The 13,117-nt window shown below is 40.7% G+C and overlaps 1 protein-coding gene across 5 annotated transcripts in view; it reads right to left on the bottom strand.

Annotated features, from left to right (window-relative positions):
* Positions 1–5,729: 5,729 nt before the first annotated feature.
* Positions 5,730–13,117, bottom strand: part of ZNF507 (zinc finger protein 507) — a 44,527-nt gene continuing 37,139 nt past the window's right edge. For 4 of the 5 annotated variants that reach the window (XM_045891197.3, XM_064581249.1, XM_045891199.3 and 1 more), the window contains 2 exons: positions 9,483–9,617; positions 5,730–9,369 (listed from right to left, as the gene is read on the bottom strand). In XM_045891197.3, the coding sequence (XP_045747153.1) occupies positions 9,003–9,369; positions 9,483–9,617 (502 nt within the window). In that variant the 3' untranslated portion in view covers positions 5,730–9,002. Of the gene's footprint in view, positions 9,370–9,482; positions 9,618–10,487; positions 10,856–13,117 lie in introns of those variants that run through there. The other variant, XM_064581251.1, reaches the window with a different exon arrangement.

Below are 13,117 nucleotides of genomic sequence, written 5' to 3'. Positions count from 1 at the left end.
GCCCTGAGGACAGACCCCCAGGGGAAGAGGCTGCGCTTCAGAACCGGGACTGCCCTCGTGTCACAGTCCCGCAGCTGGAACCGCCCCGGGAGATGGGGGGACACTGACTTAGGTGTGAGGGCCTTGCACGGTCTGAGGCAGGACAGGTCTCCTCATCCCCAAGCACCTCCGTCCCCCCAGAGGGTCCAGCGCATGCGCTCGCTCCCATACAGTTACTGGCTGATGATGCGGAGCGCACGCAGCCCTAAGTCCGATCCACTGTCCTTGGGCCGAAGGGTCGCCAACGCTGCCAGCTCCCCGGCTCATTGAGGGAAGGGGTCGGTCTCCGGTCCTTAATGGCACTTGATAGGTGTGAGAAAAAGATGATATGAACTTAACGCGACGGCCACAGAGTGATGTTCTAACACTTTCTCTTGGACTGTTACCTTTCTATTTTCATAATAAAAATGATGATTTTTATACTTTTGAGTATCCTGCCTCAAAACACAAGCCAGCAGCGTTCCCAGGTTCCTTTCCAAGGTTGTAACAAGAATCTTTGCTACTGTGATTTCTAAGGGCAAGCTTGGTCTCCAACCCCCCTCACAGTTAATGCGCCCACCGAAGCTCCTAGACGGCCAGGCCCTGTCTTCGTGCGGTTACTAATCTTCGCAGCCGCCCTGCGAGGCTTCAGTAGTACCCTCTGTTCTACTGATGAAGAAGCGGGGCCTCAAGAAAGCCAGAATGCCCTCCTCAAGGTCACATGGCTTCGAACCCAGTTGTGTCCAGAACTGTGTCAGCACTCGACTGTTTTAGACACGGTCTCATTTGAGCTAGGTGACTCTGTGAGGTAGGCTTACGTTTCAGAAAGCCGAAGAAATAGCTGAACTTCTAAGAGATTAAAAAGGGTAAAGCCGGGCGCCTGGGTGGCTCAGTCGTTAAGCGTCTGCCTTCGGCTCAGGTCATGGTCCCGGGGTCCTGGGATCGAGCCCCGCATCGGGCTCCCTGCTCTGCGGGGAGCCTGCTTCTCCCTCTGACCCTCCCCCCTCTCATGTGCTCTCTCTCTCTCAAATAAATAAATAAAATCTTTAAAAAAATAAAATAAAATAAAATAAATGAATGGGGGCACCTGGTTGGCTCAGTCGGTTAAGCGACTGCCTTCAGCTCAGGTCATGATCCCAGGGTCCTGGGTTCGAGTCCCGCATCGGGCTCCCTGCTCGGCGGGAAGCCTGCTTCTCCCTCTCCCACTCCCCCTGCTTGTGTTCCCTCTCTCGCTGTCCCTCTCTGTTAGATAAATGAATAAAATCTTTAAAAAAAGATTGTATTTATTTCTCCCTCTGCCTGCCGCTCCCCCTGCTCGTGCTCTCTTGCTCTTTCAAATAAATAAATACAATCTTTAAAAAAAAAAGTTATTAGAAAGGGTAAAGCCAGGCCGTGTTCCAACCTGGCGGAGGCAGGAGCACCCCTTCCGCGGGCAGCTCTGGTGGGCTGTCGCCCAGACCTTCCTCCCCTGGTTTCAGATGGGAATGCGGGCACCGCTTTCCCATGAGGAAGAGTCACACTTTTTTTTCCCCCTGCTATTACGAAGTTTAGTTTTCAACATTGTCAGGCAGCTTGCTGGGGCGGCTTCATCAGCATCCATGTACCAGGCACAAGGAGGCTCCCGCTGGGCACAGGTTCTGAAGAGCCTTATTTCAGATTTTTTTTTGACCTATATGGTGATACTCTGCATGGACTCCAGTATCAGCATTCTAGAAAGACACCACCTCACCAACTGTGTTCTCCTGCTTCACACCGGAGAAGGGCTGGAACAATGAAGGTAACCTTGAAAACACTGGGTTTATTTATTTAATTATTCCGGCAGGACTATTTTTTTGTACAACATGAGCTGTAGAAGATCAGAAATAAATACAGCTTAAGATTTGAACCACGTCCTGCTGTACTTTTTCTCAAGCCTGAAATAGAATTTTCTAACACCTTTTGTGGTTGGAAATACTGAATTTAAATAGGACTGCAGATATAAACAAAAAGAGCAAGATGTGGATTGATGTGCCTATTTCAGTAAAAATGCAGCCACATTATTTCTGAAATACAGATACAAAAATTGACAAAATGACAAGTGGAAAATACAAAAATCTGGAGATGTGCACTGTAGTGATAATAGACCTTTAAATAACGCTATTAGGTACTAATAAAAGACCTGAAAAACGAATAACTTATGTTGTTGAGCATCTCTTCAGGTCATGATTTTTTTTTTTTTTTAAGATTTTATTTTATTTATTTGACAGAGAGAGACACAGCGAGAGAGGGAACACAAGCAGGGGGAGTGGGAGAGGGAGAAGCAGGCTCCCCGCAGAGCAGGGAGCCCGATGTGGGACTCGATCCCAGGACCCTGGGATCATGACCTGAGCTGAAGGCAGTCGCTTAACCAACTGAGCCACCCAGGTGCCCCTAGGTCATGATTTTTAAGATTAATAATTAAAAACCCCATTTCATTATTATTGATACCAGTGCCAATGACATGGGTAAGTATTCATTTTTCTTTTTAACAAAAGATAAAGCTGAGAAATCAGAAAGATGAAATAACTAGGTAAGTCTGAGCTCATGGTCAAGATTCATTTTCTTCTGATTTGTGTTAAGTCAAATTCCCATCTACCTCTAACATGCAATGTCCTTTCCAAACAAAGGACCCAGGTACCTCAGTATTATTGTGGAAGTCCCTGACTTACATTCAGTTTTGCAAACCGTTACTCAATGGTGCCTTCACTATCTGGATTAGGTGACAATCGATGTAAATGTCGTTGAGTTAGGAAGCCAAAAGACAGCAACATTTGATAAATTTAGTTAGGTAATGGTAAGAATTTATATTAGATGCCTAAAATTAAACTCTTTAATTTTAACAAAGGAAGATCTACTATCATCTACTTTTGTAAGGCAAACAAGTGAAAGTGATTACCCATTAATGGAAAAAATACTCAGTAGACAAGAAAACCAAGTATGTCATCATCTTACAAACACTAGGGTTCAAATAGGAAAATGCAGCACCACAAAATGAGGTCTAGTCAAACTGGGTCTTGCTGCACAGATAGGAACCTGGAAATGGGTCAAGCACCTTACTTACAGTCATTTGGATTTTGAGCTATAAACCCAAACACACTACCTACGTAAGCCCGTCATATGGCTCAGGTCATATTACAAACTTTTCTAAGAACTTACAGGGCTGAAAATGTTCGTTTTACATCCTTGCCAGCGGATGTGGAAGACATCTAGGAAGGAAAGTACTGTGACTTTTTCTTCCCTCGGCCAGTTTGGTCAACAGATCTACACTGAAGCCAATTACAACCTCCGTGAATGTGGCTTTAGACTCAGACAAGCTATTATCCACCACAAAGAGGTGCATCAAAGACTCTCTTCTGTGTACCCTGGATTATTCCCTCAGCGGTCCCCAGGGTGAGGGGCGTGGCCTCCACAGTGACCCGGTTACCAGGTTACCAGGCACAGCGGTCGGGGGTGCGGGTAAAACAGCCACACCAGCTGAAGCGCCCGGGGCGCCCAAAGGGTGAAGCAGGCAGGGGACCGGCGACACTGTCGGGCTGTCGGGAGGAAAACAAGACAGGACTTTTTAGTGCAGCATTATTTTCTTATTTAATGGTGCACTGTTATTTTATTTATTTATTTGAGAGAGACAGAATGAGAGAGAGCACATGAGAGGGGGGAGGGTCATAGGGAGAAGCAGACTCCCCGCCGAGCAGGGAGCCCGATGCGGGACTCGATCCCGGGACTCCAGGATCATGACCTGAGCCGAAGGCAGTCGCTCAACCAACTGAGCCACCCAGGCGCCGGTGCACTGTTATTTTAAAAACAAATTATGTGTGGCTTTAAATAGCAGAGATGATGAAATAGGTTAAGTCATAAATTATTGATAAGGGCTGTGGAAGAACAGGAAGACTTTATAAAAATTACAGAGGGAGAAATAATACGATTTAGCTAGAAAACAGTGCTATAAAAAGCTTTTTCTAGAAAAAGCTTTTTTTTTTTTTTTTCTTTCTTTCTTTCTGGCAGCTTTAAAGCACGGGTCATACCATTGTTCCAGCTCAGAGGTCAGCCAACTTTTTCTCTGGAACTATTTACTATCTGACAAAGAGTACCTAATTCGGCCTTCGTGGGCCATATGGTCTCTGTCTCAACTCCTCGACGCCGCTGTTGTACCTTGAAAATAGCCACGTGCCACACGGAAACCCACGGGTATGGCTTTACTCCATTTACAAAAACAAGTGGCAGGCCAGGGCTGCAGTTTGGTCTTCTAGACCAGCACTGTCCCACAGGAAAATTACAACAGCCACATGTGTAATTCACAATCTTCTGGTAGCTACACTAGAAAAATCGAATCAGGTAAAATTATTTTAATAGTCTATTTTATTTAACCCCAAGTATCATTTCAACATGTAACGTAAAAACTATTAATAATACACTTTACCTTTTCTTGTACTAAGTTCTCAAAACTGTTGTGTGCTGTATGCTCAGAGCGCACTAGTCAGGTTTCAGGTGCTCGACAGCCGCACGTGGCTTGTGGCTGCCAAGTTGCAGCATTATGTTCTAGAACTTCCATGCTGGGATTTCTACAACCAGTCTGGTGTAGTGACGAAGTACTGGCATTTGCTTCTTCAAAGACAGGGGACAGAATTATGTTGCCTCGAGGGAGACAGGCCAAGGGATTACAGCTACTGGGAAGAGGTATGTGGCCTCAGACACTCTAAGCTGAGGTGGCCCAGGATGCTGGGGCACAAATGGGTAATTAGAGCTATGATACAGTCAGATGATGTTAGCTTCACGTGTCAATGCAACAAACAAATCGTATTCAAAAAAAGTATCTGATACAGACCACAAAATGATCAAGATGTGCACACATCACTCCAATTTTTGGCCTTCAATAAAGAATGCTAATTGTCCTTAACACAGCTGGTCTTCCGCACTGTCCCTGTATCAGAACTGAAAGTGTCTAAAAATGTGATTGGGAAGATAAAATGGAGAACCGTGTAGCAAGGGGAAAAAAAGCTTCGAAAGTAGACTGAATTTTTAAAATGATTAAAATGAACTAAGTGCTCTTCCATTTTTGTGTAACAGGGTTTAATGCTAGTTGGCGATAATTTAACAAGTTACCAAACGGTAATCTTTTTTTTTTTTTTAAGATTTTATTTATTTGACAGGGGGCAGGGAGGAGAGCGCACAAGCAAGGGGAGCAGCAGAGGGAGAGGGAGAAGCAGGCTTACCGCCAAGCAGGGAGCCCGATGTGGGACTCGATCCCAGGACCCTGGGATCACCTGAGCTGAAGGCAGGCACTTAACCAACTGCACCACCCAGGTGCCCCCCAAAGGGTAATCTTAAGCCATAATCGTAAATTCAACCCTTGGGAAGTTCGTCAGTATTTGAACCTAACTTTCCAAGTGACCAAATCAACATTTCTAAGATAAAACCGGATAGAACTTTTTGGTAATAAAACATAGAGGCAAGTGTTTTTAACAAAAAATTTATTACCAAAATACAATATTAAAGTCAATACATGACAAACTCCTGTAAAGCAAAATAAATTATTCTAACATTGTACAGTATTTCCAAAGGTAGTTAAAGAAGCACTATAGACCTTGCTTCACTGTTTGTTGAACAGATAAACTGTCCTACCATGAACACAATCCTAGAGTTTTAGGCTTTTAAGGCATGCAGCTCGATGTGCAGGATAATTTTACAAAATGCAAATCATCCTATTTTAATAAGATACAGTGTCAGAATTAACTGTAGTCTTTACATGTCAGTGTTCCAGAAATTTTTAGACTTTGGCTATAGAAGCAATGCCATAGTGTTACACAATACTCATTTTTTAAAAAAATACATGTATTCATGTCCATGAATATCAAACTCAAATTTCTATTAAATATATTTTATAGAATATTACTTAGAGCACCTTGCTGTACAATAAAAAAAGATTAAATAAGTGTCTATGAAAACTAAAAATATAATAAGTCTCAATAGAGAAGCCTGCTTGTCTTTGTCAAGCCAAGTACATTGTGGGAAGATACAATGTAAACATGGGTGCCCACCATCTGCTTTGTGAGAAAAGACAAAGAAAATAAAGAAGCCACCAAGAGCTACCTCGAATAGGATGAGAGATCTAGAACAAAGGCTTTTGTTCCGTCAGTCTCCGTATACCCCGCAGGCCGGACACGGAACTAAAATCTACAGGCAGGGCACTGGGAGAACACTGGGGCTGCCCACCATCTTCTGGGTTATTAGAGGAGGAGCGAAAATGTTGGCCCCCTGGAAAGTATTACTTATAATGATCAGAATGCATCGTCTTGCCCCCTCCCCACCTTTGCCTCACATCCAGTATGTTTCTTTTAAAAACTATTTTTACTATCAAATCTTAGAACTGTGTAAAGTGTTCAGAGTGGGAAACAAATACTATGAGCTTTATTATGGCAAAAGATCTACTACAAGTAAAATGTTATTCCTACAAAGATAATTCCTACTGATTAGTGTAATACCTATCTCTTCTACAATTAAAATTGCATACTTAGCCTTCATTATTACTTTTAGAAGTGTTCAATTGTTCTTGGTAGAGACAGTGGTCACTTAAGGCTTGCCACGAAATGGTAACAGGAAGGTACAGAACACCCATGGTATATGGTTCCTCCTACAGCCCCGGGGAAAGCGTTTGAGGATATTCTAGGCTAGGATCAGATGAATGTTTAAAGGTTTTGAACCTCTGGGTTAATTTTTTCTCCATGAGTTAGGTAAATTTTAAATCCATGATTCCAAATGGGAAATTTATGTAACAATCAATGGAAGTGGTTTAGGGAACTGAATGTAATTTAAAAAATTCACTATTGATGTTTTTGGGATTTTTTTGGTTATTAATATATTCCAACTGATTACATGAAATTAAAACCAAGGAAACTTTATAAAACAAAATCCTGCTACTAAGGTTGTTAATTTTTAGAATGAGTGATAAAAATGGAACCATTTAAAATATTTAAATTTGAAACGAAGTATAATTGTGTTTTAATTCTGAAAACAGGAGAAAATATATATCCACATGCAGTGAATTTGGGTGATATAATTTAGTGTATATATATAAATTCATTTTATCTTTTTTAAAAATCACCTATCAGAGTGGTATTAACTCCCATAAATAAATTAAAGCTACCTAAATCAAACAGCCACCAAGTTACAATCAATCGTTTGTTTAAATATCATCATCAACATTAGATTTAAAAAAAACCCTTAAACAATGTTTCAAGATGGCCTGGCCCCACTTAAGTAGTTCCTGATGCGACCTTAAAAATACTAATTCATTCAATCCGTACCTGGACTTTGGGAAGGGAATTCTATCCTAAAATATGTCTACAAAGTAGTCCACTCAAAAAATTCTGTTTTCAATGTCTTCTAAGTTTATCAGAGTCACAGCCTCAGCACTAGAAGATGTTAGAAATCAAGTTCAGAAAGAGCACCATGAAGATGGTGCACTGCATGGTGCACCGGCCTTTTGACTTGTACGCAGAATTTACTTTGACAAAACAATGCAAAAATAAATGATCAGTACAACAAAAGCCAAAACAAAAACAAAAACAAAAACACCCCTCGTCTCTTCGCTTTGAAACACATTATAATACAAACTGTGTAATTAATGAGAAGATCACATGTATGCGATGGCGAGTTTTAGTGTGAAAGCACTGGTAGTTGGTCTTCCATATGTCCTACTGCACACTGACAAAATGGAATAACCTAGATAGGAGAAACCCTGTGGGCTTGCCAAATGTTGTTTGTTATTAAAAGTTTTATAAACAACCTGAATTTTTACTATAGGTTAGCCACATTTGATTATACCTCTTATGCTAAGTACAACTAGATTAATAAACTCCCGGAAATAAAATCTCCACAGCAGTACTCATTCTAAGGGGCTTTTGAATTTCGCCCCTCTTCCCCCAAATGATTTTTATTTAAGAGTTCCAAGTACTTCCAAGGTCTGATGATCAAATGCAAATTTTCATACTTTGTTGCTTGAATAGACCTTTGCAATACCACGCTTGGTCTAGTTTGGGAGAGAGGACTATAAAGCATGTGTGGCTATGGAGAAAATTGCAGTGTTCTGTCAAACACTTTGAAAAGAGCCTTTGGGAATGTGCTGTGCTAAACGAGTCCCCATTTTCACGAACCTTCCGATTTGGTTTGAGGCAGGTGGGAACTCACCTATTTTCTCCTTTGCTCACAAGAAATTCACTGTAAATTTAAGACAAATAATGTACTTCTTAAATGCCTATTTATACTCTGGATTTGGATTCAGAGGTCTCTTTCTTTTTTAATAAGTAATGTATCTTAAAAAAAAAAGTACTGTACCTTAGACTGAGTATATGATTAAATCCTATCGATTTGGGGAAAGACTGATAGGTAGATCATTTCAAAGCCCTCTGGTATCTTATCCTTGTTGACTCTGTTGGTGATAGTGAAAACCCCTCAGACAGCAGCCCCCCACCCCTCACAAGAGGCCCGTCCCTCTAGAGTTGGCATGTCCAAGCTCAGAATGAAGAAGAAAACTAAGCTCTGTTTAAGACTGTGACACTTTTACAACAAGAAGTTTTAGAATAGTTCCAGAAAAGCTCTTTCTTAATTCTTTTGCTTGCATTTCTACACTATGATAAGCTTTGAATAATAAATACACTCAACACTAAGAAGAGGTAACAGGGTTAACACAGGGTTACATCTTTGCTTCCTCCTCAACCCACTTCCCCTCACTCAGAATATTTAAATATCATTACCGTGTATCCACTTGGAATTTTTTTATTACACTGCAAATTTGGTTCCAAAGTCACATGCATCTCTTCCTCAAAAAAAAAAAACCACCAAAAACCAAAACCCAAACACCACACCAACTATTTCTCCTGTGTCTAGTAAGTTACTTGATAGCGCAAAGGTGAAACCGTGGTTTAAAGGATTTCTCTTCTACCGTGTTCCTCTTCAAGTAGTTATTCAATCTAATTTGTGTTCAAAGTGGTGCTGTGGTCCTTATTGAGGATGATGTTTACGATCTCACCCTCATGCTCTTTCATATGATCCAAGAGATTTTCTTTGCTGGTAGATTCGAAGCCACAAATGCAACAACAGAAGAGTAAAACACAATACTCCATGCCGGGAGGCGCCAGACTGGAGTTTTTTTCTAAACTATATGAGGTATTACTTGTAGGGCTCAGTTTCTCATTGTCGTTGCAACCTGCAACTTCACCAGGAGCCTGGGAAATCAGCTCTGAGGATGATACCAAATTTCCCGAACTTCCAGTGACAGGATCGGCTCTTTCCTCACTGCTGTTTAAGAGCATCTTTGCAGGGGATCTCCCCAGAACCCTTAAAAACAAAACAAAGCACACCAAATCCTCAGTTGGTTATAATGTAAGGCTAGCAGGTTTAACCCTCACTTTGGTTTACGTACAAAAAGGGAAGGGGTAAGGATCAGATACCTGCCACTCTGTGAAATGGCATCATTGATAGCCTTGTTTACTTGTTCGTAGTTGTAATTTTGGTCACTTGCATGCTTCCACATGTGAGACTTCAAAGAAGGAGGATGGCTGCACACATACCCACACAGAGAGCATCTGAAAGACACAGGTGAGAGTCAGAGCGATCCTGTAGCCTCATCTGAAGAATTACAGTGATTCTGTAACGACTATGAAATTCCTTCTCCGGAAGCCTTATAAGACATCCTATTTCACTAAATCTAAGATGTTACTCATTGTAAAGAGACGTACTGATTTCGGAGGCTAAAGTGTCCTAGAAGAGGTATCCTAGCATCAATAAAATTAAGTATTTTCTGTCATAAAAAATTTATTAGCATCATGACAAACATCCCAGATTACCTGGGCTATCGCAGTATTTGGAAAGATTTCTAATATAGTAACATACAAAATCTTTGCTCTAAATTATTTAACCACACACAGGAAGAAAAATATACAAAATACATACTCTATACCACTTTTTTTTTTTTTAAAGATTTTATTTATTTATTTGACAGAGAGAGACACAGCGAGAGAGGGAACACAAGCAGGGGGAGGGGGAGAGGGAGAAGCAGGCTTCCCGCGGAGCAGGGAGCCCGATGCGGGGCTCGATCCCAGGACCCTGGGATCATGACCTGAGCTGAAGGCAGTCGCTTAACCAACTGAGCCACCCAGGCGCCCCTATACCACTCATTTTTAAAAAAATTTTTTAAGAGAGAGAAAGACAGCGAGAGAGGGAACAGAAGCAGGGGGAGGGGGAGAGGGAAAGGGAGAAGCAGGCGCCCCTATACCACTCATTTTTTAAGAAAGCAGAAAGGAGGGTGCTGGGGTGGCTCAGTCGGCTAAGCATTTGCCTTTTGGCTCAGGTCATGATCCCAGGGTCCTGGGATTGAGCCCTGCATCGGGCCCCCTGCTTAGTGGGGAGTGTGCTTCTCCCTCTCCTTCGACCCCTCCCCCCTGCTTTGTGCTCTCTTGCACTCTCTCAAATAAATAAAATCTTAAAAAAAAAGAAAGCAAAAAGGAATTAAATAATTTTAACATGAACTGTTTATTTACAGATCCACAGAAAATGTTAGTAGTCCTGAGAATAAATTAACAATTTAGATTTCATAAATAAAACTTAATAATCTTCAAAAAGTTTCTATTTAAAATAACATTTGTTTCACATAATTAGTTACACTTGGTAAAATCTGAACTGAATGAAGTATTTAAAAAAAAGTAAAAAAAAAAAAAAAGAATATACTTTTTTTGAATAGATTCTTTTAGCACTTTTAGGTTTATCTCCTTTCCCCTGCATCCAGTTCTCCCTCTTAGTTGTATCTTGCATCAGTGTGGAGTATCTGTTACAAATGTGAACCAAAATGGGTACATCATTATTAACAGCCGACTGTTCACCATTGGTGTTCCACAGTTCTGTGTTCTGACAATGCATAATGTCATGTATCTATCATGACAAATCATAAAGGATAATTTCCCTGCGTGAAATACCCTCTGTGCTCTATGTATTCACCCCTCACCCCCCCCAATCCCTGGCAATCACTGATTCTTTTACTGTCTCCACAGTTTTGCCTTTTGCAGAATGTCACACAGTTGGAATCACATAGTATGTAGCCTTCTGGACTGGTTTCGTTCATTTAGCCATATGCATTTAAAGCTCCTTCACGTCTTTTCATGGCCTGATAGCTCTTTTCTTATCACCAAATAATATTCCATCGCCTGGACGTACCACAATTTGTTTACCCATTCACCTACTGAAGGATATCTTGGCTGCTTCTACATTTTGGCTATCATGAATAAAGTTGCTGTAAACATATACATGCAGGTTTTTGGATGGATATGAATTTTCATCTTTTGGGTAAATACCTAGGAATATAATTGCTGGAGTGTATGGTAAAATTGTTTATTTTTTAATTTTTCTTTTTTTAAGATTTTATTTTTGGGCGCCTGGGTGGCTCAGTTGGTTAAGCGACTGCCTTCGGCTCAGGTCATGATCCTGGAGTCCCGGGATCGAGTCCCGCATCGGGCTCCCTGCTCGGCAGGGAGCCTGCTTCTGCCTCTGACCCTCCCCCCTCTCATGTGCTCTCTCTCTCTCATTCTCTCTGCCTCAAATAAATAAATAAAATCTTAAAAAAAAAAAAAAAAAAAAAAAAAAAAAAAGATTTAAAAAAAAGATTTTATTTTTAATTAATCTCTATAGCCAACGTGGGGCTCGAACTCCCAACCCCGAGACCAAGAGTCGCATGCTCTATCGAATGAGCTAGACAGGTGCCCTGCAAATGTACTTTGTAAAAGAAAATTTTGTTAAATACTTAAGTAGAAGCCTAAGAAATCAGGTAACTTATCTGAACTCTTCACAACAATAAGAGACATGGTCACTGATAATGGAGCACAAAGAAAATAAAAATGCATAAATAAATATGACAAATAAACAGGCAAGGTCTAAACTGTCCCTCCAATCCACCTTCAACTTTATGATGGATGCAGCAGTATTAGCTTTTTATTACATGTCCTGAGGCATCAGGTCCAAGGCCAGTGAAGGGCCTTTTACCTCAAGAAATACCAGGCCAGTTAAAGGCAATAAATGTGCAATTTTTGGAAGAACTTCCATAAATTCAAACATAAAAAAGATGTACAATTTTCATTAATAAGCAGAAAAATGCATCATGCACATAAGCCTGATAGAGATGAATAAGTCTGATAATGCCATTTTTGTATAGATGTGAAGAAATGGAAATGTATAAATTGCATGTATGTAAGTACAAGCACTCTGAAGAGTAATTCTGTTAAGACTGAAGAGGCACACATCTGTGACCTTATATTCTAGTTCTAGGGTGCTACCCTAAAGATATTCTTGTGCGTGTTCACAAGGGCACATGTACAAAAATCATGTAGCCATGACCAGTTAAGATTTTATTTATTTATTTGACAGAGAGAGACAGCGAGAGAGGGAACACAAGCAGGGGGAGCGGGAGAGGGAGAAGCAGGCTTCCGCGGAGCAGGGAGCCCGATGCGGGGCTCAATCCCAGGACCCTGGGATCATGACCTGAGCCGAAAGCAGACGCTTAATGACTGAGCCACCCAGGTGCCCCTAGCCATGACCAGTTTAAAAAAAAAAAAAAAAAGGGGAGGCAACTCACAACCACTGTTTTCCCACAGAAATATGGAAATAAAATGGTTTATTTTCATATAAAGGAACATTATACTGTGCCTAAAATGAAAGAACTAGATGTATACTTATCACATGAACCAATGATCAGTGAAAAGAAAAAGTAACAAAAATATTTATTTGGTGTATCATTTAAATAAATTGTGAAAATACCAAAACCAGTGTATATTAATACATTCAAATATGTACACACACACACACAGTAAAGTCTTGAAAAAATGCTAGGAAATGATACATATTAGTATCAGGACAATGGGAAGGAAGGGGAGAAGAAGTTTTACGTGTCCCTGTTTTATTTCTTCAAAATGTGGTAAGATGTTTGAAAGGTTTTATCATTTAAGATACTTTAAAACTGTTATACCAAACTGTTATACCATTCTCTTTAAGACTTTATAGACTGCATAATAATTTTATTACTGGCCACACACAGAAAACT

The sequence above is a fragment of the Mirounga angustirostris genome, unplaced genomic scaffold (assembly GCF_029215605.1).
Source record: "Mirounga angustirostris isolate CCGP_5_RB_7025 unplaced genomic scaffold, mMirAng1.0.hap1 SCAF_16, whole genome shotgun sequence".
NCBI lineage: Eukaryota > Metazoa > Chordata > Mammalia > Carnivora > Phocidae > Mirounga > Mirounga angustirostris.
This window is presented reverse-complemented; position numbering and strand designations above follow the sequence as displayed.